Genomic DNA, 24149 nt, shown 5'->3' with positions numbered 1-24149 from the left:
TTGCTGAAAATGACATTATTTCATTCTTTTGCATGGCTGAGTAATATTCCAATGTGTATATGCACCACATCTTCTTTATCCACTCCTCTGTTGATGGGTATTCAGATTGTTTCCATGTCCTGGCTATTGTGAATAGTGCTGTTATGAACATAGGGGTGCATGTATCTTTTTGAATTAGAGTTTTCTCTGGATATACGCCCAGGAGTGGGATTGCAGGATCATATGGTAGCTCTACTTTTAGTTTTTTGAGGAACCTCCATACTGTTTTCCATAGTGACTACACCAGTTTACATTCCCACCAGCTGTGTAGGAGGGTTCCCAGACTTTCCTTGTTCTTGATGCCCTTGATGGGTTTGAGGAGGACTGTGGTCAGAGATTTTGTAGAATCTTCCTCAGTGGGAGCTTGTCTGGTGTTTTTCTCCCACAGCTGGGGCTCTGGGTGCTGGGAGGAGGACCACGCATGAGGGGCCATCTCGTCCATTGTCTCGGGGTGCCTGCCGTCAACATGACTCATCACTGCTGGTGTCGACCTCGGTCCCCTGGCTGAGGTCGTGCTGCTCAGGTGTCTCTACCGGAAAGTCACACCTCCCCGCTTTCCGTACTGTCCTCTTTGGAGTGTGCTCTTTCTTTCTTTTTTTTTTTTAATACTTCAAGTTTCGGAAAAGGGAAGAGGGTAATTAACAGAACAGTGCCCAGTACCCAAACTGGGCAGATGTGGACGGTATGGCGTCCTTCTGTCAGATAGTTTTGATGTCCTTGCTCCTCCCCCCAGCTGGGCAGTCTTAGTTCTCTGCTGCTGCACAGCTGATCCCATAGACAGACGGCTCGAGGTGACCGGCTCTCAGCGCCCAGGCATGGGCCTGCCGGGGCCTCGGTTTAGGGCCTCAGACGCAGAGTCGAGTGTCGGCGGGCCGGACCCGTACCCGGAGCTCTGGGGAAGGTCCATTTGGTACCGAGGGTCCCCTCACACTGGGCCCCTTTGACTTAGGGACCGATGCCTTTCCAGGGCTCACCAGATTAGGTCAGGCCCACCCAGAGTAACCTCCCAGTTATAGGATCTGCTGATCTGGGGCCTTAATTATAACAGCCAGATCCCCTCCCAGCAGCACCGAGAGGGATGCTGGAATGACTGAGAGCAGGGATGTGAGCCTCAGGGGTACCTGAGGACTATGTCTGTCATGGTGTGTTCCCTTTTCAGTAAATGTTTTTATCCTAAGACGTTACGTGGTACAGAAAAATACGTGAAATATTGTACTTGGCTGAAAGATGGATACATACATACAGTTTATCGAATGACTCTCCAATCAACGCTGCTGGGAAATGAACCCCCTCGTTCTCTGTCCTGGCCCCCCTTCCTTTGCGGCCCCATTCCCCCCACCCCACAGAGCTGCTTCCGATGGCCCGCGTGTCACTGCTTCTCTGGGCCGTTGTCTTTGTGCGTCTGTGTCCCTGGGAGACACGGCTGAGTGCTGGCTGGGTTTGAACCCCACGCACACGGGCTGGTTTGTCTCTTGCGTTTCTGCTCTGTCTGCGAGGAGGATTCGTCCCTGCCGTGCGTGGTGATAGTTTATCCGTTTTCACGCTGCAGCGTTTTCTGCTGTGTGACCACGCCTCCACCTGTTTACGTGTTCCACTGCTGGTGGACATTTGGGCCGTTTCCACTTTGGGGCAAACGTCGTGTCATCTTTTACCTGCTGCTCGTGTAAGAATCTGTCACTGTCTGTGACAGTGTGACAGTGTGAGAAGACATGGTGGTAGCAGTGGCCACGTTCCGATGCTGCTTTTGTGCCAGGCTATGCTTGGAGTGACTCCTGATCTCGCCCACTGCCCCACGCCGTCCTCCTTCACACGTGGGACCAGACTGGCGAGACCGTGGTTTGAGACCGCAGAGCTGGGGAGTGGTAGGGCTGGGCCCAGGCTACGGGTGCGAGCCCGCATTCCTGACCACTGCTTCGCCCTGCCCCTCGGAGTGTCCTCCTGCAAATCAAAAGGGGCGGTGGGTTCTGGGAGTGCGTGCCTGGGCAGCCGCTCCCCCGTGGGGACAGGGGGCGTCCCAGTTGGCAAAGGTGGCCTGAGCTTGCAGGTGTGGGAGAAGGTGGATCCTTTTCTTAGAGTCCCCAAAACATCATTGAACGAAGCCCTGCCGAGCTGAAATCAAAGACGGCAGGTTCTTGTGGGAGATGGAGGAGATGCTGCAGAAACCCAGGGACCCAGGCCACCAGAGGCTCTGCCACCTTCAGCGCACGGCTTCCGAGGCCACCCTGGGCGTAGGCGTCTAGTTGGGGCAGGGGGAGGCCGTGTTCCTGAAACTTTGATGGGCGGGCCACGGAGGCAGGCCCGTGGCTTCTGCCCACATCTCCTTGGCCAGCGCCAGGTCACGTGGCCACACCTTCCAGCACGGGAGCCTGGGAAACGTAGTCTGACTGCGTGTACGGGGGTAGGGGGCTGGAAGGGGGCAGGTGAGCCGTAGCTTTGCTACCGTGGTTGTGCTGGACGAAGGTGGCTTCAAGGTTGTAGAAGGAGATGGGTCAGCTCAAACCCTGGCCAAGTGCCTGCTCTGGACCCAGCGTGAACCACTCCAGGGCAGACACTGTGTGTCAGGGCAGGAGCTTATGGTGTGCCCCCCCACCCCCCGAGTGGGCATGGAGGGCCAGGTGGGTGGCACGCGGCAGCGGGACCCCCGAGATGGAGGCAGGGAAGGCGCTGGGCTGAGACCTGTGGGAGGAGAGGCAGCAGGGCAGCCCGTGGAGGGGCTCCGCTGGAGGGCAGGTGGCCAGGCCAGGAGCAGGGAGACGCATGTTACTCTATCGTTCCAGGGGAATGTTAGCCGCGGGAGGGAAGGTCCAGGGCATGGGTGTGGGAGCCCTGGGCAGGCAGGTCGGGGTAGCCCTCGCTGCCTGGGCAGGCCGGCCTGCCTCTGTGGGCGCAGTCATCTCCTGTGTGTGTGTTACTCGTGGCCGCAGGCGTGGCTGGCCTGTCACACAGCCTGCTGGCTTGGTCTGGCAGGAGCAGATGGCCCTTCATTTTGGAGTCTTTTGTTCAAAGTGGGCGCTTTGGGGTTGGAACGATATAGCACTCTGCTGGCTCAGGCCGCTTGTGAGACTGCAGGACTTTTGCTTTAGGGCAGCAGGAGCCAAACCAGCCCACCCGGCGTTCCTGGCTCCAGTCTGGAGCACCAGGCCAGTCGCCAGAATCCTTCCCCATCCCACCACTCTAAGAAACCGTCAGTTCTTCTGAGAGAAGTGGCTTCGCCGGGCATTGTTCCCATCTTGAGATCCTCCCACTGGCTGTGTTTGGATGAGGGGTTGCTTGAAGTGTCGGGGGTCTGTGGCCGATGCGGTCCTGGCCTGGAGTCACTCACCCTCCCCATCCGCTCTGTAGATTCCTGCTCTGTGCGCAGGGTCTGGTTTCCATGGCAGATCTCTCCCGTGTTGGAGAGGTTGCTGTCGGCCGATTTCAGCTCCCCAGAAGGGAGATTCCTGCAAATCTGTGAGTTGAGGGAGTCTTTGTTAGCTTTGCTTCAAAATCTGGCTACGGGTGTGTTTTCCCCTCACGTGGGCGCGGCTGCGGGAGCTGGGGAGTGGGGACCAGCAGGCTCATCACCAGGATGAGACGTGCTGAACGCCCTCTTTCAGCAGCTCCCCTCCGGCTTGGTCTGTTTGCTCTTCCTTGCTTAACCCATGTGTGAGCTTAACCCTCCTCAAAGCACCAGGGCCCAGAGCCACCCCGAGAGTGACCCCGAGGGCCCTGTGCCCTTCACCTTCTTGGCAGTCAGCTGAGACTCTGATGGTCTTACACGTGGAGACTGGAACTGCTGGTCACGGGACCTGCTTGTAAAGATACCGTCACCTGAATGCTCTCCAGAGCCAGTCCCGTAGCTAAGGGGCAAGTCACGGTCACCCAGGGCCCCCTCTGGTGGGGCAGGGAGAGTTCCGGGCCTGTCCTCCCAATCGCCGGGGGCCTCCACTGTCAGTGTGTGTCCACACGAGGTTCAGCGGCCTCATGCATCTGTGGATGTGCATGCTGATGAGCACAAAAGCATCAAGGACACGGGAAGTGATTTAATAGGCCTGGCGCCTCCCCGCATTGAAGCTGCCCTGGCTCTCTCAGCCCGAGGGCAGACCTGGACTCCCAGCCACCCTCCCCAGCTCCCCGCAGCTAGCCCCCCCCCCCCCCCGTGTCCCGGCGTGGCCCGTGCTGTTTAAGTCCTGCTCATGCACTCTCAGCGGACCACCCTCTGTTCTTTCCTGTTCCCGCCCTCCTGTGTGTTTCAGCAGAAATAAATCTGGGGCGGGGGAGCATAAGCAGGCCGTGGGCCCTGGGCGAAATGGGAGCTGCCTGCCCGTCAGTTTACAGGTGGAAATTGAGGCCAGTTCGACGAGGGGGAGGTAGCGGTGGCTTTACCAGCAGCACCGGGCGCTCACCGGCACTGCATCCCCACAAACGGACCCCCTGCACGCACCCCCCCCACCCCCCCGCTGGCAGCACAAGGCCCTTCCCCAGCTCCCACTAGAGGCTGCGTTGATTGTGTTGATGGGCGCCTGCCTTTTTAAAAAAAAAAAATTATTCATTTATTTATTTATTTTTGGCTGCATTGGGTCCTCGTTGCTGTGCGTGGGCTTTCTCTAGTTGTGGCGGGTTGGGGCTACTCTTCGTTGTGCGGTGGCTTGTCCTGTTGCGGAGCACGGGCTCTAGGCACGCGGGCTTCAGTAGTTGTGGCTCGCGGGCTCTAGAGCGCAGGCTCAGTAGTTGTGGCTCATGGGCTCTAGAGCGCAGGCTCAGTAGTTGTGGCTCGCGGGCTTAGTTGCTCCGCGGCATGTGGGAACTTCCTGGACCAGGGCTCGAACCCGTGTCCCCCGCATGGGCAGGCGGGTTCCCAACCTCTGCGCCACCAGGGAAGCCCCCGCCTGCCTTTTAAAACCTCACCTGAGAAGCGCCCCCCACAGCTTCAAAAGCAACGTCAAAACCCAGCCCACACGTGACTTGGCATTTTCGGTCCTGTCTATAACAAAAAGAATTCACGGGCCTGAAATAAACCCGGGCCAGGGATCAGGTACCTCCACTTCAGCATTTCATTGCAGCTCAACACTGCTCACCTTGTAAAGTCTGTTCCTTAATTAAAGTGGGCTTATGGGTTCCCGTGAACCGGGCCCTAGAGCTGGGGGACCTTCAGGATGCTCACCCACTCCGTTTCCCTGGGAACCTCGGGGAGGTGGGGGCAGCCTGTGAGCAAGCGAGCGTGGAGCCCAGGGCCCGTCCCCCCTTCCCCGGCCCCCTGAGAAGCCTGGGCGACCCCTCTGGCTGCAGAGCACCTAGTCCTGCCAGCAGGCTGGTCCTTTGGCATCCCTGTCAGCTGGCACCCCCATCTGAGATGCCCCATTTTCTCTGAGTGGATGCTCCCTGGACTCTGTTTATCTCTTGCACGTTTCAATAAAAATGTCATTACTTGAAATCATTGACACTGCTGGTGTGAGATACCAAATTCCATCACCTATTGTCCCGTAAAACGATCCATTAAAGATAAAACCACCACAGCTCAATAAGGTTCTATCCTGGAGACAAGCCACCCTGGTCCTGGGCTGATCCTATCTCCCCAGCAAGTGTTCGTATCTGTCACATAAAGGGCCCCGGCACTTGGACAAATGAGGGGGGCGGCCCCCCGCAGAACTGCCTCCTCGGAGGGTGAGATGGGATTTCCTGGTAGAAACAGGGCAGGCATCCTTTTGCTGTCAGGCAGTTTCAGCCGCTCTCAGGGAGGGAGCCATGCCACCCAGGTCGAGCTCCTTTGTGCAGTGGTGGCCAGATTGGGGTGCACGGGATGGGGGGGACGCAGAGGGGACCCACCCCACCAGGCTGGATTGCTCTCCTGAGTATTTAGGAAAGGGCTCAGTCTCCCCTTCTTCCCCTGGGCCAGGTGCCCTGCAACCTCCCCTCCCGGGCAGACTGGGCAGGTGACAGCTCTTCTTCCTCCCCTCCCAGTGGGGCAGGGGACTGCGGGGTATCTCGGTGGTCCCAGGGCTGTCCTACTCGGCCTTCGGACCTGCTCCCTCGTGTTTTAAGGACGAGCCTGTCTGCTTTTTCTAACATCTTTTATTTCTCCAGCCTGGTACCGGGTGACCACTTGTGCCCCTTTAACCCTGCCATCAGCGTGACTGTTAGTTGTCCGTCTTTCACGTTTGAACTGTCATGATGAGGCCTGCTCGTATCTGACAAACTAGTCCTGCCACGTGTGTACCTGGAGTCACCTGGCGATGTCACAGTCACACCTGTTACCTCCTTTACTGAAAGATGTGGGCAGGGGCAAGGGTTTTTTTTGCTGTACAGGCATGCCTTGTTTTATTGCGCTTCTTAGATGCTTCATTTTTTACAAATGGAAGGTTTGTGGCAACGCTGCATTGTCAGATGATGGCTAGCACTTTACAGCAGTAAAGCATTTTAAAATTAAGGTATATGCACTATTTTTTTAGACATAATGCTGTTATTGCACACTGTTAGACTATGGTATGGTACAGTACTGTGAACGTAACTTTTTTTATGCACCGGGAAACCAAAAACTTCGTGTGACTCGCTTTATTGTAGCATTTGCTTTATTGCGGTGGTCTGGAACTGAGCCCGCCGCGACTCTGAGGCCTGCCTGAGTGTTTGTTGCCCTGTCCTACTCCAGATAGAGACACCGAGGGGCTGCATCTCCCGGCGGTGTCAGCCTCCCAGAGAGCACTTCCGTCTCCTGGACCAGACTCTGCGATTCTGTCAGTGGCCAGCACACGCCCAGGTTTATGTTTGCCTTCGTTTGTGGTGAGGAATTCCTGCCTCTGGACTGCTAGACAAGGGATAGGTTCACCTTAGTGGGTTTTATAGTCTTCTGTGAATGTCTTTCTGGTGCAGAGGAAGCCTGGCTGTCTGTTGATTTTTATTTATTTATTTATTCTGCATCCTTGCTGGACTGTTTAGTTCTTAATTCACCAGCTCATTCTTTTAGTTTTCCCTGGTAGAAGGTTGTACTACCTGACATGAAAAAGTTTGTCTCCTCCCTTTTGATTGTTAGTCCCCTTATATCTTTTTCTTGACTTATTACACTGGCTAGTGTCTTCAGCACCGTGCTGTGGATTGCCTTGCCCCCAACTTTCCAGAGTACCTCTCCTGCCTCACTCTGAACTGTGACGGTGGGAAGGTCCCTCCTAGTCCTGGATGGCTAAGAATTTTTTTTTTTTTTAATGTATTTCTTCTAAAAAAAAAATTTTTTTTTTAAAAATTTATTATCTTTGGCTGCTTTGGGTCTTCGTTGCTGTGCGCGGGCTGTCTCTAGTTGTGGCGAGCAGGGGCTACTCTTCGTTGTGGTGCACGGGCTTCTCACTGTGGTGGTTTCTCTTGTGGAGCATGGGCTCTAGGTGCACAGGCTTCAGTAGTTGCGGTACGTGGGCTCAGTAGTTGTGGCTCGCAGGCTCAGTAGCTGTGGCACACAGGCTTAGTTGCTCCGTAGCATGTAGGATCTTCCTGGACCAGGGCTCGAACCCGTGTCCCTTGCATTGGCAGCTGGACTCCCAACCACCACGCCACCAGGGCAGTCCTAAGAATTTTTTATACAGAATGGTTTGGAATTTAATGTAAATGCTGCACCTGCAGTGCTTGGACGTGTCGTGACTCGTCTCCGTGGTGATCACATTAGGGGAGACCGCCTGTGACTGTGCTTCTCTGGGCCCTTTCACTCCTCCCTGCGGAGGAGCAGAGCGAGAGGCTGCTCTGGCCCAGCTCATCTCTAACCAGCGCAGAGATGGCACCTGGGCAACTCGGGGGCGACGGGAAGCCTGCTCTGTGACCAGCTCGTTCTGCTTGGCTGCCCAGACCACGGGGCAGCGCGCCAGGACTGTCCCACTGACGCATGGCTAGAGAGGGCATGTGTTTGAGGATTGCAGTAAAAAGCGGTTTTTCCCTATGCCCAGCACACGGGGTGCTGGGGGCCGCTGGCATTCGGAGCTGCCATGGCCTCCTGGGCTCGTGCCGGCGGCTCACTCGTGCCAGGTGGCCTCCAGCGTGACATGTGGTCTCGGCACTTCCCGTGGACTCTGCCTTCTTGTTTCCGTCGCTGTCATTATAGCATGTTAAACGGCAAGGGGCCTGTCTGCCCCGGCCTTGTGCAGACACTGTGAAATTAACTTCCTCACCCTCCAACTCGCGTCGGGCTGAACTGACATTTCCAAAGGGCTCCTGGCTGGACCCCTGCTCTTGGCACGCTCTCCTCAGCAGAGAGGAAGGGCGGGGAGCCGAGCCTCGCGCCAGTGGAAGCTGTCAGGCTGGGCGATGGAAGAAGTCCTGAGTGCTCTTGTCACCCGGAGGAGAGTCACACGCATCTTGGGGAACAGATACAGTCCGTATTATAGCGCTTCATACCTGGCTCCAAGCAGAACGGTTCTGCAGGGCCCTGGCAGAGGCCAAGGGGGCCTCTCGGGGATGGGCAGCAGGGTTTGAGAGCCAGGACCCCATCAACTCTCATTACCCTTGCAGCTGGCGGGAGCGTGTGGGAATTACCTCGTTACCGTGGCAACACGCCCTCCTCACAGGGAACTCCGTCCACTCTGACGGGTCGTGTAGCCCAGGGTGGCCGGCCAGCTGAGCAGCCGGGCCCTGTCGGGGGTGCGATGCCTTTCACTGGAGTGTCCCGTTCCTCGTCTTGACAACTTGCCCTGGGACCACAGGTTTTCTTGCTGGCCTGAGAGGCAGCGGCCCATCTGGCATTGTCTGTCCCTGGCCCGGGAGAGGAAGGGCAGCGGCCAGCCCCACCCACCTTGCCTCCCGAGGTCTCATGTGGCCATTCCAGGGCAACGGTACACGGGCTCCCTGGACCTCCCGGGGGTCAGCTGGGCACAAGGTACCGTGGTGCACACTCCTCGCTCAGCACAGCCCTCCCCCCTGGGAGGTGGTCCCGGACACCCACTCCCTGGGCCAGAGGGCACTGGGCGGTGGGAGTCCACACCCAGAGGCCCGGGCTCCTGCATGGCCTGAAGCCCCTTGCTTCTTCTGCAGAACTGATGGCCCCGAGCAGGTCCCTGCTCTCCACGATGGCCCATGTTCCTCTTCCTGACACACTCATTTAATTTTTAACTCACAAGGCGTTTACTTATTTATTTTCATTGTTCTTGATAATAATTCTAAGCCATTAGAGGGGAAAATTATATTCAGAAATGCTGTTTCACACTTTATTTGTTTGATGATTTAGAGCAATAGAAAATAGCACATTTGCTGGCTTTTATAGTCTGATAATTATTCACATCCATCAAGCCATTCCAGGGGAATAAACAAAACACCAAGAAAATGACACCATTAATAGCATCCTCCACTGCAGACAGGAAGCCTTTCCCAGGGCAGCGTCTTGGGAGGATGGACGCAGCCTGTCCCCTGCCCAAGGCGAGAGCCTGCCCGCAGAGGACGTGTTTCCTTTCAACTACCTCTGCTTCTGGGCCCAAGAGCCTCCCTCCTGCTGGACTGAGGCCTCTGCCCAAACAACACCCACGGCCCCCTGGCTTCCAGAGCTTCTTGACTGGACTCCGGCCTGGCCTCAGCAGGGCCCGCGGGATGCCCACCTCTGGCCAGGGTTGCACCCCTCCAGCGTCCAGCCTCAGTCCGTCCCTGGCCCCCTGTAAGCACGTCCGACCCCTGCACACGTGTCAGGACGCAGGTCTTGGACGTGATCGCTGGCCGCTCTGGCCCCAGGCCTCCCTCTTGGCCTATGCCAGGTGTGTGGGTTTCCACGTTGCCTTTTTGGGGGTGGCTGTGATTGGAGGGGGTGCATCCACTACTCCAGACGTCAAGTGTGAAAGAAGAAACCTGGAAAGGAGAGGCAGGGGGATGCCCACCTGGCAGGGCCAGCCCTCCCATCTCTCCCCAGACCAGGGGGTCACTTCCTTCTGGAACGTGGCCTCTGGACTCTGGTCACCTCCGGAAGCCTTCCCGTCAGCCGGTCGTTTGAACAGTGAAACTGCTGGACTGGGATGGTCTCTTTACCATTGTGTGGCTTTGCATGCGTCTCGTGTCCTCTGCCGTTACCTCCTGGGCTGTATAGAGGATCTAAAATTGCTTTATTTTCTCGCCGAAGCCCCTGGTATTTGCAGACGACTGCCTTTCTGAAAAAGGCGTCTGGCAAACGATGCCTGAATTCGTCTCTCTCGGCCTCCTCGGCGATTCCACAACATTAAACCCGGAGTTATGGAGCCTGTCCAGTCCTGCTGCAGCCTCTGCGGGGTCACCTGGAGCGGTTGCCAGGGACACCGAGCTGACAGCGCCGAATTTTCCACGACTTTCTGGTTGAGTGTCATCCAGAAGTGCTTTGTGTAAAATGTTGACCAGAGGAGAGAAAGGGCAGAGGGAGGGGTGCATATGATGGGCTGGTAAAATACGTGGAGAAGGTCCAGAGGGGCCTGCCTGGCCGGTCTCAGGACCGGGGCTCGTGTGAGGTGGCCGGAGGGACCTGCGTGACCCCGTGTGGGCAGCCCGACCCTCTGCAGACTCCCCCAAGGGGTTTCCCCCATTTCTGACTCTGCCCCCTGAAGCCCCTGGTCTGTTGTCCCTCCCGTCCCTCCCTGGATTCTGGGAGTGGCTCTGCCCTTTCCTGTATCCAACACGTCCAGATTCTTCTGCCATGACTTCTGTGCTGGCCTGGAGTGAGTTGACCACCAGGAGGCACCCAGCTGCAGCCCAGTCCCTGGGGAGGAGCATGGTGACGGGGGCCATCTGGGGGTGGGATGTGGTCAGCCCAGGAGGAGGCGGGGGCTGGTGGACCAAGGAGACGGCCACCGTGTAGCAGGACACGTGGGAAACCAGCCTTGTGCTGGCAGTGAGCGGGATGGGGGAGCCACGGGGGCTCTGTGTGGGCTTGGGCAGGGCTGACCGCCGGCTGGGAAACCTCGCACCGGCCCAGTCGTGAGATGGACGTGGATCCGGGCAGGCCGTCTGTCCAAGGAAACGTGCAAGCACCCTTTGCCTCCCAGGCGACCCGGGCTGCCACGTACAGAGAGCAGCTGCCTGGGGTCACAGGCGGGCAAAGCAGATTGATTTTGGCCGTGAGGTTTGACCTTGTGATGGGGACGGAGTTCCCAGGGAGCAAGACAAACTGCCCCCATATTGACGACCAGTAAAACCGACTCTGTTTTACGGCCCCAGAACCTGCTCACTAATGGCTAGACAGATGCTTGCCTACTTCGAGAGTTAGCGAGCAGCCCTGCTCAACCCAAAGAGCTGCTTTGCCTTCTTTTTTTTCCTCCCAGAGCCAAGCCTGAGAGTCAGGGATGCCCCGACCCAGTGGTGTGACGCCAGGCGGGGCTGTAACAAGGTTAGCGCGCCCTGGCCCCAGGCTGGAGACTATGCCAGGCTCTGCCATGGGGGCCCCTCTGTCTGGGGACTTTTCCTTCAGTGGTGAATGTCGGCCCTGCTGGGAGGCCGGCTCACCTGGGCCTCCATTGCTCTGGGCTTGCCTGGGGCCACGGAGGGGAGGGCCATGGCAGAGAGGGGGCTCTGTGGGCACCTGCCGCCCGCATCGCTGGCAGGCCAGCGGAACTCGGGGAGCCGTTACAACTGCACAGATGGAGCCTCTACCGCCCTCCCTGCCTCCTTTGAATGGACGGCCCACGCTCAGCGCTTGTCTCGTTAAGGACCAGGACCCCAGTTCCGCCTGCCTCCCCCTGAAGTCTAAGGTTTTCAGCTTGCTGAGTCCCTGGGTGTGGGCTGGGGGAGCACAGGGGCCTCTCAGCATCTCCCAGGCTGTCGCCGGGTCGTTCCAAGCCGTGGGAGGCGCAGCGTGCTCTTGGCGGTCGGAGTCCAGACGTCCCCCATGGCTGCCGGCTTCCCGTCCACGAGTCCTTTCTAATCTCTCCAGGGGCTGCTCTTCTGAACACTCAGCCCAGTGTCCTGCAGTTTGTACTTTCCGATAACAGAGGAGCCACGTTCCAATGTATTAAACTTTTAACATCCACCAGATTCAATTAATCTTATCTTTACAACTCCCAATTACAGGCTGTAATTAAGTGAAAGCAGCATTGTAGACTGGCGATATTGCGTTAATCATCACAGCCTTGGAGCCATAAGTTCCTTTCTGTCCTCGGGCATCTTCCCAGAAGGGACGGAATGTTTCATTTCCCTGTTTGGTGGGGGGACCTTAATCCCACAGAGGTGCTTTGGATTGGGATTAATTTTTATCATCTTTATGTAAGTGATAAAAGGCCATTTAAAAAAGAGTCACCTCCTCTTTGTCCAGATAATGGGCAATTCTCTGACGACAGCAGAATTAAAGGTGCCACGGCCACCTCCAGGGCCGTGAAACATGCCCAGAAATTAATTATTTTTATCCTGTTCGATTAGAGACAGCACAATGTTCACCTTATCTCCTACCCTTGCCCCCTTTTATTTTATTAAAAGTAACGATAAACCTTTCAGCTGGAGTGGACTCAGCCAGCTACTGAGCCTGGGCGATCTTCCATGTTCCGTGTCCCTCCCCATTTGGCTTCCTGCCCTGTGGGGGAGGAGGGCGCAGCCGTGGGGAACATCCTCCTGTGGACTCGTTCTAGAATTCCAGAGATTGCCGTTGTTATTCTGGAGCACGGTCCCCGTCCCCTGCAGCACTGCTGACATCGGGTGGGTCATTCTCTACTAGGGCGCACCCTGGGCGCTGTGGGGTGTGGAGCAGCATCCCTCCCCCACCCCCTCGATGCCAGGACCACTCCCCCAGTCGTGACAACTAGAAATGTGTCAGACGTGGCCCAGTGTTCCCAGGGGGCAGGATTGCCGGATCCTGGAGTTTCTCCCAGATGGGACGGGACTCGGATGCTCTAGTAGCTCTACCGTTGGACACTTTACCACCCTCCCTCCTCCTCTGGACAGTGGCCCTACCATGCCCCGCCTTTGCTTGAAAATGGAGGTTTCCTGGACTTCCTTGGCGGTCCAGTGGTTAAGACTCTGTGCTTCCACTGCAGGGGGCGAGGGTTCGATCCCTGGTCGGGGAACTAAGATCCCCACATAACTCGTGGTGCAGCCAAAAAAAAAAAAAAGAAACTGGAGGTTTCCATCTTGCCCAAGTGCCCTCGGGTGGTCTGGGGGTGGCACGTCAGTTGGGTTGGGGCTTCTGGACCCCTGGCCCCTGGCTGTCTCTCCTGGCACCGCCCTCTGCCAGGAAAGCGTTCTGGTATCCCGACACGCTGGCTCGCATCAGCGGGTGACACTCTCGCTTCATCTGTTTGCAGACTTTCACCTTACATCTTTTTTTATTTATGACAGAGCCGCAGTCATCTTTCAAATGTAAAAACGTGTGAAAATACAACTTATGAAAGTGGGTGACGAGTGAAGTCTTGCTCCTTCTTGAAGCTTCTTTCCCCTCGGCTCCTGGGGCTGGGGGGACAGCCTGGGCTGCTTCCGTTGTCCTCCTTGGTTCCAGTGCTCTTTACTTTATGCTTTGCTTTCTAAGCCGCCTAACTGGGAATGTCTCCACTCCTGGCATTCCAAGCGTGTGTCACTGCCCCCCAAGTCCTGGGTCCTGGGCCTCCACCTCACCCCTCTTCCCATCCGTGTGGCATCCCCCGACACCGACAGCCCCTCCCCTACGCCAACCGCAGCCGCCCGGCTCTGCCCTGTGCCGGGCCCGCGTGTCTCCTGGGGCCCTCAGCTGTGCAGTGGCCACACGCTCTCCCCTCTGATGTGCCTCCCTTCTCTCGTAGGTATGCCATCCCCCCAGAGCATGGCAAGCGCCTGGAGCGTCTGGCAATCGGTAGGTGCCTGGGGCCCACTGGGGCCAGGGTGGGCGGTGGGCTGGCGGCCTCTCCCTCCCCGGCTTCACGCTATTGTCTGGGGGTTGGTGTCCCGGAGGGTGACGTGCTCCAGGTGTCCTGGCTGTGTTCCACTCCCTTCCTTCCCTGGCGGTCAGGTTGTGGACCCCCGCTGTGGGTCTGTCACTTCACAAAAGCCACATGGATGCCGTCGCTTCAACACTCTTATTTTCTAGCCTCTTGGCCCAGAGTTCGGGACAGGACCGCAGGCTTTGCCGGCTGGGGGCAGCCCGTGCTCCCCTTGCCCCCCAGCACCTGGTGCTGCATCCACACTTTTCTGTCTTTATGGACTCTTTGCTCAGTCTAGAGCACGAGAAGTCCAGTTTGGAGGTCCGCACCTGTTCCGTGTGGCCGCATGGGGACTGCAGGGCCATCTGCTAATCCTGTGCAGGGTCGGGTCACCCAGGCTCCCTCCACCACCTGGATTGAGACCCTCGCTAGGGCCTCTTGGGCTGACAGGATTTGTCGGAGAGGGTCCAGGGCTGCGTCTGGGGCTCTGACCACCCGGGTAAAGGCCGGCCCTCAGGGCATGGGATCCTTAGAGACAAGCCAGACACCCAGGCTGGGGGGCGCGGAGGCCTCTGTGTGCCCCGATGGGGGGCCGGGCTGTGTCCCCCATCGCTCTCATCTCGCACCTGCCCTGTCCCCACGGAGACCCGTGTCCTGAGGGCGGACGGCTGTCAGTGCCTGGACAGACGTTCACAGACCCCACTGGCCCAGCGGGCGGGCCCTCGCTGTGCAGCCAAGAACAGCCCCTCCCTCTCAGGCAGCACCCGGGTGAGGGTGAGAGTCTGCCGCGCAGATAGCACGGGGCCTCAGGCCACCGCGACCCCCGTGGCAGCAGTAGGCAGCTGGCACCCCCAGGTGGCCACAGAACCGTCCGAAGCCATGGCCTGGTGTTGGTGAGGCTCCCTGCCAGCCGGCTGCTGGCCTCTGTGGGCGCCTCCCTGCCTGCACTTGACTTGGGGGTGGGAACGGCCCATCTTTCTGCCCAACAGATTCTCTTCACCGGGTTGGCGGGGTCGACAGAGTCCCGGGTGGGAGGGAGGCCGTCAGGTGAGTTGAGCAGGTGCCCCCGGGCCCAGTTCCTCTGCAGAGGCCATTGTCATGTCACCTTTTATGTTGGAAACTGGGACCTTGACCTCATGGACAGGGCTGGAGCCGCTCTCAGGAACATGCTTCTCCCGGGAGAAATTCCAGTGCAGGCGGGCATGGCAAAGGCTGATTTAACTTACTTACTGAGCTCGAAAATAAAACCGAATTAATTTTGTTCCCATTATGTTTTTTAAAATGCAAATTTAAAATGTCTTTTCCTATTGTATTAGCTTCCTGTTGATGTAACAAGTTACCACAAACTCAGTGGCTTAAAACAACACACATCCCCTCACTTTTGCTGTGAACCTTAAGCTACTCAAAAAAACCTAATTAAAAAACCCCACAGATTTATTTTCTTACACTTCTGGAGGTCAGAAGTCCACAGTGAGCCTCTAGGGGCTAAAAATCAAGGCATCCGCAGGGCTGGCTCCTTCAGGAAGCCCCGGAGGAGAACCCGATTCCTGGCTTCTATGGCTTTCGGAGGAGCTGCATCCTGGGCGTGGGGCCGCGTCACTCTCATTTCTGTCTCCCTGGTCTGTGGTCGAGTGTCCCTCTGACCCCCTCTTATAAGGACCCTCCGGATGACACCGGCCCCCTGGGTGGTCCAGGCCCATCCCCATCTCAGGGGCCTGAACTTTATCCCGTCTGCAGAGTTCCTCTTACCACTGAGGGGACCTTCCACAGGTTGCGGGGATCAGGACATGGACGTCTTGGGGGCCACTGTTCAGCCCCCCCATACCTGCAGAGCCACGGGGATCAGTGCGGGCGCTCTCTGGGGACCACGTCCGTGACACCCCCGGGCCTTGCCTGCAGCTTCTCTGTTCTTCCTGTTCAGAGGGGGTTGCACTTAGCCATGCCCGGCTGTTCTCCCTCAGTATGCCTTTTCTACTAGAAAAGTTTTGGGTGATCGGAGCGCCAACTAGAGAAGCAAGAGAAGCCGGATGCAGGATCCTCTGGGGCCCCCCCCGCCGACCCCAGACAGTGCCACAGCCGCTCTCCCTGGAGCTCGCCCTGTGCTCCGTTCCCGCAGCCGGAGCTGCTGCCGGGTCCTTGCTGATGCCCCGACCTGGATGCTGGCTCGCTTCCTGGGCATCTGAGGGAGGCTCAGTGGCCGGGGCTGGGAGAGGAAGAGTCGGTTAGCAGGGAGGCCGCCCCGTCCTTGCTTCTTGAAAAATCCAGACTCATTAAGTCAAGCGGCTCCTGGAATTCAGGAAAGGGGCTGTCAGCTCTGGAGGAGGGGCGGGAGCCTCCTGCTTCCTCTGCAGCCCCTCACTCAGGACTGCTCTCCCCTCCTCGGAGGAAGGATGGGGGAGGCTCCAGGGCAAGTGACTCACTGCCCTCCTAGGCGTCCCTTCCAGACTTTTTGGGGGTGTGCGTCAGGGGCTCCATTACTGAGATGGGTGGAATGGGCTTGCGATGAATATGGAAAATGAATAGCCGTGCTCCGAATGGGCTCGCTGGGGGAGTTGTGCGGCCCATGGGGAGAGCATTAATGTGTGGGCGCGTTATTGGTGCTAATCACTTAAAATGTGCTTCTTTATTAGAGCTTTAATGAGAGCCACTTAAACTGTGCATTAAAAAGAGGAACTGCAGAGAGGCCGGCGGGCCGGGCGGCAGGCAGCCGTAACTCTAATTGAAATGCTTTCAGTGCAGCGCAGAGTTGCTGGATTCAGTCAGCCCTGGCACCTTCCAGAGCCTTGCCATTGTGTCCTTGCGGTTAGGAGCCTCTTCCAGCCTTGGCGTGTGGGTGGGGCCACGCGGGTGCACACGTGCATACATACACACACACACATGCACACGTACACACACACGTGCCCTCTTTACCCAGCAGCCTGTCGAGGGTGCGCGCTGGCCTGGAGGCTGGGCCCGGTCTGGATCGGCTTCCAGAAGGGTCCTGGGGCTGCCTGCGTCTGGGGATCAGTCCCAGAGGGAGGTGGCTGCTCGGGAGCGCGTGCTGGTGCTGCTGCCGTGGGGACTTATCCCACACCTCGAGGAGCCGTGTGGCAGCCCTCCTGTGCCCACTCTCTGTGCGGGTTTGAGCTGAGGCGCCTGGCCACCATGGGCAGAACCTGGGACAGGCTTTTTCTTAACCACGAGACACACGTGTCATTGACTTGAGTTTCAGCCAACAGGCGATGCGGGAACGTCCCTGAACTGCGTTAGTGAAGCACGGTTTCTGGGCAGGTAGAGCTGATGGTGGGCTTTCCGTAGGCTCGCGGAGGCTATCCCTGTTGTAAATTAGTTACGTGGCACATCGTGGGGCAGAGAGCATAGGGGCTGTGAGAACAGACAGAGGGTTAGGGGCTGTGGGCGCGGCCTGCGTTGGCCCCGTGTGTCTGGGGCCGAGGGTGGGCGGGTTGTCTCCCGGGCCTCCGTGTCCTCACCTGCCTGGTGGCGGTGGGACCACGTGGGTGGAGAGCCTGCGCCACTCAGGCGGCCCCCCTCCTTGTTGCGGACTCGTCAGTGTTGGGGGGGGTGGGGGACCCCACTCACCGTGTGTCTGGTCAAGAGCAGCAGCTCCCCTGTCTTGTGTCCAGGCTGCGCTCTCACGTGGCCGAGTGACCGTGTGGAAGCAATGCAGTGGCTTTTGTCTGGGGGGAGCTCGGGGTGGGTGGCAGTCTCTGGGCAGCCGCACCCTGTCTGCGACCGCGGATGTGTGCTGTGGGTGCGCCCCTCGTCACCCAGGACCCCGTCCCGCAGTCCCCTGTGTGTTTCGTTCCCTCGGGGCCTCGGAGGAAAGGGCTGCCCGGAGAGAGGTGTCCCGGCTGCCCCGCCGCCCCGTCCCGCTGGGCAGGCCCCGCCCCGTCCCGCCAGGCTGATGCTGGTCTTCTCTGCTCTAGGCTTCTTCCCCGGGAGCTCCCAGGGCTGCGACGCTTTCCTTCGGCACAAGATGACCCTCATCTCGCCCATCATCCTCAAGAAGTATGGGATCCCATTCAGCCGGGTACGTAGGGGCTGGGCACAGACCACCTGCCCGTGGAGGGGCTTCTGGGCCCCGTGCCCGCGTGACCACGAGTGCCCCAGGAAACTGGCGTCTTAACCCTGGAGAAGGTTCTAGGACGATGGCAAGCCAGGGCAGGGCCGTCAGCCTCCAGCTCTTCCAGGGTGGGGAGTGAGGATGGAAGAGGGGCCGTCAGGAGGGGCCTTGACTTTCCTTCCCGCCCAGACCCGGATGTCGGCAGGTTCTGCCGGCCGGGCTGGGGAGTGGATGGTCGGGGCAGCTCCTGCTGACCCGGCAGGAAGCGCTGAGGAGCCGGCACTCCCCGTGGGAGTCCCTTCCTGCCCACCCGTGCCCGGGCAGACGCCTTTGAGAGAGCAAATACCTGTTTAGAAATGAAATGCCTGGCTCCCTCGCAGCGTGAAGGCTGTGAACTCATGCAGTTTTCTGCTCCAGAGGCTGCTCCACTGGTCCGCGTGGGGCTGTGAGGGGTGAGGCCACGCTGGGAGCCGGGTTGGCAGGGACCCCACTGCCTGCGGAGGGCGGGCGGGCGGGGGCTGAGCACCGGGGCCAGGCTGCCTCTGCCCCGGAAGTGGGCCCAGCTGTCGTCACTCCAGGCCAGTCCTTCCCCGCAGACAGCCCTCCTGGACGGGGGAGCCTGTGCCTCGGTCCCTGCGTGGGTCCAGGCGAGAGGCCTGTGCCCGGAACTTACCGGACAGGCGTGTGGGCTGTGGCACCGAGGGCAGGGGGCAGAGGGGACTGTCCGGGAACCCGGCTTCTGCAGGTTTCCCCGAAGAGTGAGTGCTTCGTCAGGCGCAGGAGCGAGTTCTGGGGGCAGACCTTCGTGCCTCTCTCTGGCCAAGGGTGTCTCAGCAGGTCAGAAATTGTTCTGACGTTTCAGTCAAACCGCCTGCAGCATCAGCACACAGATCGGGGATTCGCCTTTCTATCGGGGCCACAGCTGCTGCTCATGCTTATTAGGTAGCGGGATATTTCGCTCTAAGAAACGCAGCTTTCCATGCTTCCCTCTTCCCACCCACCCCACCTGCCCCCGTCTTCTGGTTGGAACATCATTCTTTGCCAGGAACCTCGCAGACAGATCATGGCATTGCTCACGGAAGTGAGAGGTACTTGCTCTCCCATCCCTTTGTCGCGGACGTTCTCCAGAGTGGTGCTTCCTGGAGAGGGATGCTGGTCGCAGGAGTCAGCTGGCGGGCACCCTCGTTCTCCTGGGTCAGTGCCAGTGTGGCCCTGCAGCTTGTATACGAAATGCCAGAGCGTGACCCAAGGCGGCGGTGGCCTCCTGGCCTAGAGGGGCTGCTGGTGACTGGAGAGAGGCCGGGCCCCGCAGCCACAGCGGCTGCCCACGGGGCCCAGACAGAGCTTCGTCCCAAGGCCCTTGTCCAGCAGCAGGGAGCCCTCCGTGGGCCGCCGGCCTCAGGACCAGGCTCCGGGCCCTGCGGCGTCAGGCTCCACGTGGAGCCCCTCATCTGAATTCCTGGCGGCCTTCAGAGTGACGCCCCGCACTCCGCTTATAAATCTTTGTAATGGTATTTACTTCTAGAAGAAAAAGCAGATCGATAGCAGAGCTTTTTAATAATTAAAAGTGTGTATTTCTGTGATCTGCCACGGACTTCCTCATTTATTCTTGGAGAGCTCGCACAAGCAGCCGACCGCCGGGCTTCCTCTGTGACTGGCGTCTGGGGCTGGCGCTCCCTCCACTACTGATTGCTTTGCGTCACGGCCTATCCGTCATCCCAAGCGCCCTGTAATTTATTGTTGGGATAATGTTGACGGTGGTGACACGGAGGACAGACACCGTGGGTTTGAAATGGAGCCACCAGGATGTAGATTTTCTGACGGGGACATAATCTTCTTGTTGCTCTAAGTGAGCACATCTCCTGTTCTGGGCCTTGATTTATGGGCCGGATCGGGCGGGGGACCAGGCCCTCAGTGTGCCTCTCCCCACGGGGGCTCCAGCTCGGTGACGGGGACCCTGCTGCGTCCCTGAGGCTCAAGCAGGCCAGTGCACGCACGGAGGCGTTCTGGAAAGCGAGATAGCACTTTACAGAATCAGCTCAAGTAGGATAAGAACATCAGTAATTGCATTTAAAAGCACATCCCCAAACCCGAATTTTATTTATCTCATTTGACGAGGCTCCGAGTCCTGCAGCAGAAGCTGGCCCAGGGGACCCTTCCTGAGAATGAGGATGCTGGCCGCTGGGCCCTGGGGACACTACATGTCCCCTCCTCCCCCATCTTCTGCCGTCGCTTCATCCCCGCATGTGGCTGTCACTTGGACAGGAATTTAAAAATATTACTTAATGCACACTGACTTCCCTTGATGGGTACAATTCATTATTTGAAAAGAAAGATATCTCCGTGTTCTTAAGGACTGGCTTTTCTCCAGGCTACATCAGTTTTGATTGATCTCTGACTCTCTGGTTGGCTTCTGGAAGTCTCCCCACCTCCACCTCACCCCACCCCCGGTCTCCACCTCCTGCCACCCACCCTCCCCTGCCAGGGTTTGACTCCTCGTTGGTTACTTAGATGAATCCAGCGATTTCTGCTCCTCTCTCTGGGGTTATTAGCAGGCCCCGAAAACTACAAATCAGCGACAGAGTGCTGAAGAGCCTCTAAGTGGGGCAGAAGGCTTGAGCAGACACACTTTGCAGAAGGAGGCGTGCGCAGGCGCCAGCAGGACGCAGTGGGCGGCATCCACAGACCTCAGGGAGGGGGCCGGAGCATCACACCCACCCCACAGGGCCACTGCGTGCGAATACCCCATACCCCATATGCCGCCGAGGGGGCGGGGGAACTTGCCCTTCCCACCATGTGGGTGCAAACATGGGCGGCCACTGCGAAGAGCCGCTGGGCAGTTTCCTGGGGCCCCACGGTGCCCCATCCGGAGTCTGTTTACTCCGGAGAAGTGCAAGCAACCACCGGGAGAAGATGAATCCACAGGTGCCCCCAGCTCTGCTCACAGAGCCTCAGACCAGGAACAGCCACAGGCCTGTGAGCAGGAGGCTAGATGAGCAAATAGCAACACATCCTCATAGCAGGAGACCCCTTTAGGAACGAAAAGGAGCAGACGACCCATGTGCCCAGCGGGACGGATAAACCCCGAGGATGTGCCGAGCGGAAGAGGCCAGACGCAGAGCATGGGCAACGCGGTCCGTGTCTGTGAAACCCTAGAGAGAAACATCGTCGAGGGTTGGGGGGGGGGGGCGGGTGCATTTGGGGCCCCGTTCTCAGAACTCCAGACAACCTTATGTGCACCACGTGCTTAGCCTAGGAGAAGACTGGCCCTCCTGACCCCAGAGGGTCACTCCCGCGTCACAGCCTCTAGTCCAACAGCCCCGCCTCACGTCCCGGGACACAGCAAGTGGGGATGATGGCCGCTGCTATTTGTCATCCGTCTGCCGGAACACTGGTCTGTTGGAGCGCTTGCTGATGGCCAGGGGTAGTCAGTGCAGAGTGGGGAGGGGCCCGGGGAGGAGGCTGCAGCCTCCTTCTCCAGGCCTCGGGCTGGCACCTCTGGAAGCCTCTGTCTGGCATCACTGTGGGTCCCCCACCCTGGTCCCTCACGCCCAACTTCTTGGTTTGGGCTCTCTGTCGCAGAGGCTGGACCAGAGTCTGGCCGTCCAGACCATTTTGAATAGGCCTGGAAACGTGCTCGTCCTGCAGTGTCGTGACCTTGACATGTGTCCTCCCGGCCCACTGACGTGTCGCTTCAGTCTCTTTGCCCTCACTTGGAAGGACCCATGTCTTGGGATGTAGTGGACAGATTCTCTGCTCACGGTGGCGGGGCCACTTAGGCCAGCTTCTGGGGACGTTTTGGGGGTGGGCCTGCTCCTTCCTCGCACGAGGGCTGGGCACTATGCTGCTGGCTCGAACCCGCCCTGGGCTCCAAGGGCTCCAAGCTCCGCCAGTGCCGACCGGCCCTCCTCACCAGCCCCGGCGCCGTGTGGGAACATCTCACAGTGGATGGAGGCTTGACAGGCCACCTACCCCCAAAGCAGGAGACCCCCCCCCCGCCAAACGAGAAGTACCTAGAATCCTAGCATTGCTGCTCACCCGTCTGGAGAGTGCAGACTGTCCCCTCGGGGCCCAGTGGGGTCTCAGTGAGCGGCGGGGCTGGGAGCCCAGTTGCCGCCCTGGCCACTCGCCTCACCTACTTTCCAAGCCATGTGAGCACCAGGCCACAGCCTCTCACTTGGCCGACTCCTTTGGCTCCTAAAGTCAGGCTCCCTGGCACTTGTTGGGACGTCCTCGAGCCCACGTCCCCCTGCTGTGCTCCTCGGTGGCTTCTTGTGGCTTTGCCATCAGCCCGTGATGCCCTGTGTCGGGCCTCGCCCCTCACCTGTTGGCCTCTTGCCCCTCAGATCACGCAGGAGGCTGGGGAGTTCATGATCACGTTCCCCTACGGCTACCACGCCGGATTCAACCACGGATTCAACTGCGCAGAATCTACCAACTTTGCCACCCTGCGGTGGATTGATTACGGCAAGGTGGCCACCCAGGTGAGTGCCCGCAGACCCTGGGGAAGGGTCTGAAGGGGGCCGGCCCCCACCTGCTCAGCCAGCCCAGGGCCTGGGTGGCAGCCGTTTACATTCGACCAGAGGCTGGGATTCTCCATAAGGGTCTGTTTCTGGATCCTCAGCAAACTTGTCCCCAGAATGCTCCTCACCTGGAGGCAGGGGAAGGGAGTCTGGGCAGGCCTGGGGTCGGGTCTCCCCTCCTCCTGGCAGACCCCAGGTGTGTTCCCCATCGTCTGGGGATCAGGGAAGATTTGTTCCTTGTTAGTTGACCCGTTGGAGGCCACCTGGCCGGGCATGGGGTCTGCTTGGGCCCCAGCGCCTTTGCCCCCCTCCAGCTTCCCCATCTGGGCTTTTCTGCTGCAGGGTGCAAGAAAGACAGGGGGAGAGAGAGAGAGAGAGAGAGAGGGCGCAGAACCCTGGCAGAGCAGACCCTGCGCTCAAGCCTGAGGGCTTCCTGCTGCCTCGCTATCCACATTGAGAGGTCACTGAAAGGCCGGAAGACTCCTTTGATTTTCCTCAGTAATTTGCCGTTCTGGTCCCAGAGGGCCGATTATTGGCCAACAGACTTGACATCTGAGCCAAGCGCTTGTTCTCAAATTCCTTTTCTCCTGCACTCACCTGTCTGTGGTTTTGACGGGCAGCTTTGGGGGCACGAGGCCCCGTAGTGGCGAGTCCAGGGAGCGGCTGAGCACTGGGCAGGGCCCTGGGAGGGAGAAGCTGCTGGGAGGGCTGTCGGGCAGGCAGCAGGCCCAGCCCTTCCTTGGCTGCCGGGACCAGGGGCCTTCTACCCAAGACTGGTACCACCGGTGCCGTGGAGGAAGCCGGCGAGCTCTGCCCAGCTCTGAGCTGGGCTCAGACCAAGCGGCCCCGGCTCTCAGGTTTCAGTCCCTTTAACCTTCTCTCCACTGCAAAAGGGGGCCCGGCTCTTCACAAGCATCCACTGTGGTACTTGGGTCATGGGACAGGAGAGGCCTCTCCTGCTGAGCTTCCTACCAGCCTCCCAAGCTAGAGCCCTGGGGTTCCTCCGTGGAATTTCTCAGCCGTTATGAGTTAGGACCCAGGGTTGGGACAGATGGTGGGTTTCTCCCAGGCCCGGAAGTGGGAGCAGTGTGGACCGGGAGGACTTGGAGCCCGGATCCTGATTCCTTCAGTGTTTCCCAGACCTTGGACCCTTGCAAAAGAGGGTCTAGGCCGTGACGATCGGGCGTCACAGCCTGGAGACGTGGCCCGATGGAGTGGAGGGGAGCCGGTGGCATGCAGCACCCCGAGTCCACGGCAGGGCACGTGGCAAAGAGCAGGAAACCCCGCACCAGGGGTGTTCAGGGGGGTTACAGGCTGATGCTTTTGAACAGGTGGGGTTAAACAAGATCCATCCTTAAAGCAAACGTCGCCTGCTTCTTTCCACGTTTGAATGGGGTGAAAAATTAAGATGAAGAAAATTAAGCTTCACAGGTGGCTTTGCGTCACGTCTCCACTGGGCAGCGCGGTCTAGACGGGCTCGCTCGTCTCTGTCTTTCTAATGATCTGTTTCTCTAACTTCGCTGTGTCAGTGCAGTTGAGAAAAGGAAATGGGTTTTGTAGCCAGGAAGACTGGAGAGGTGCCCCGGGATTTAAAGTGCTGGGCTTTTTATACTTAATTCAGGAAACTGTGGGGGGATTGTCTTTGGCAGAGCCTCTGGCTTCGCTGCAAGAGGAGGGACGGAGGTGTCAGGATTGTCCCTTTAGATCCACAGGGGTATGTTTGCAGGGAGTTCTGTGCAATTGAGTTAT

The 24149-nt window shown here is 58.6% G+C and overlaps 1 protein-coding gene across 2 annotated transcripts in view; it reads left to right on the top strand.

Annotated features, from left to right (window-relative positions):
• Positions 1-24149, top strand: part of KDM4B (lysine demethylase 4B) — a 133627-nt gene that overhangs the window by 62227 nt on the left and 47251 nt on the right. For both annotated transcript variants that reach the window (XM_089905610.1, XM_089905609.1), the window contains exons 8-10: positions 13698-13747; positions 17741-17844; positions 22224-22361. In XM_089905610.1, the coding sequence (XP_089761736.1) occupies positions 13698-13747; positions 17741-17844; positions 22224-22361 (292 nt within the window). The remainder of the gene's footprint in view (positions 1-13697; positions 13748-17740; positions 17845-22223; positions 22362-24149) is intronic.

Source organism: Delphinapterus leucas, unplaced genomic scaffold, assembly GCF_059928025.1.
Source record: "Delphinapterus leucas isolate spDelLeu-1000000601 "Yukka" unplaced genomic scaffold, BTC_Dleu_Yukka2 spDelLeu_asBTCV2_sq25, whole genome shotgun sequence".
NCBI classification, from domain to species: Eukaryota; Metazoa; Chordata; class Mammalia; order Artiodactyla; family Monodontidae; genus Delphinapterus; species Delphinapterus leucas.
The sequence above is the reverse complement of the archived record's forward strand: the minus strand, read 5'-3'. Positions and strand labels throughout refer to the sequence as shown.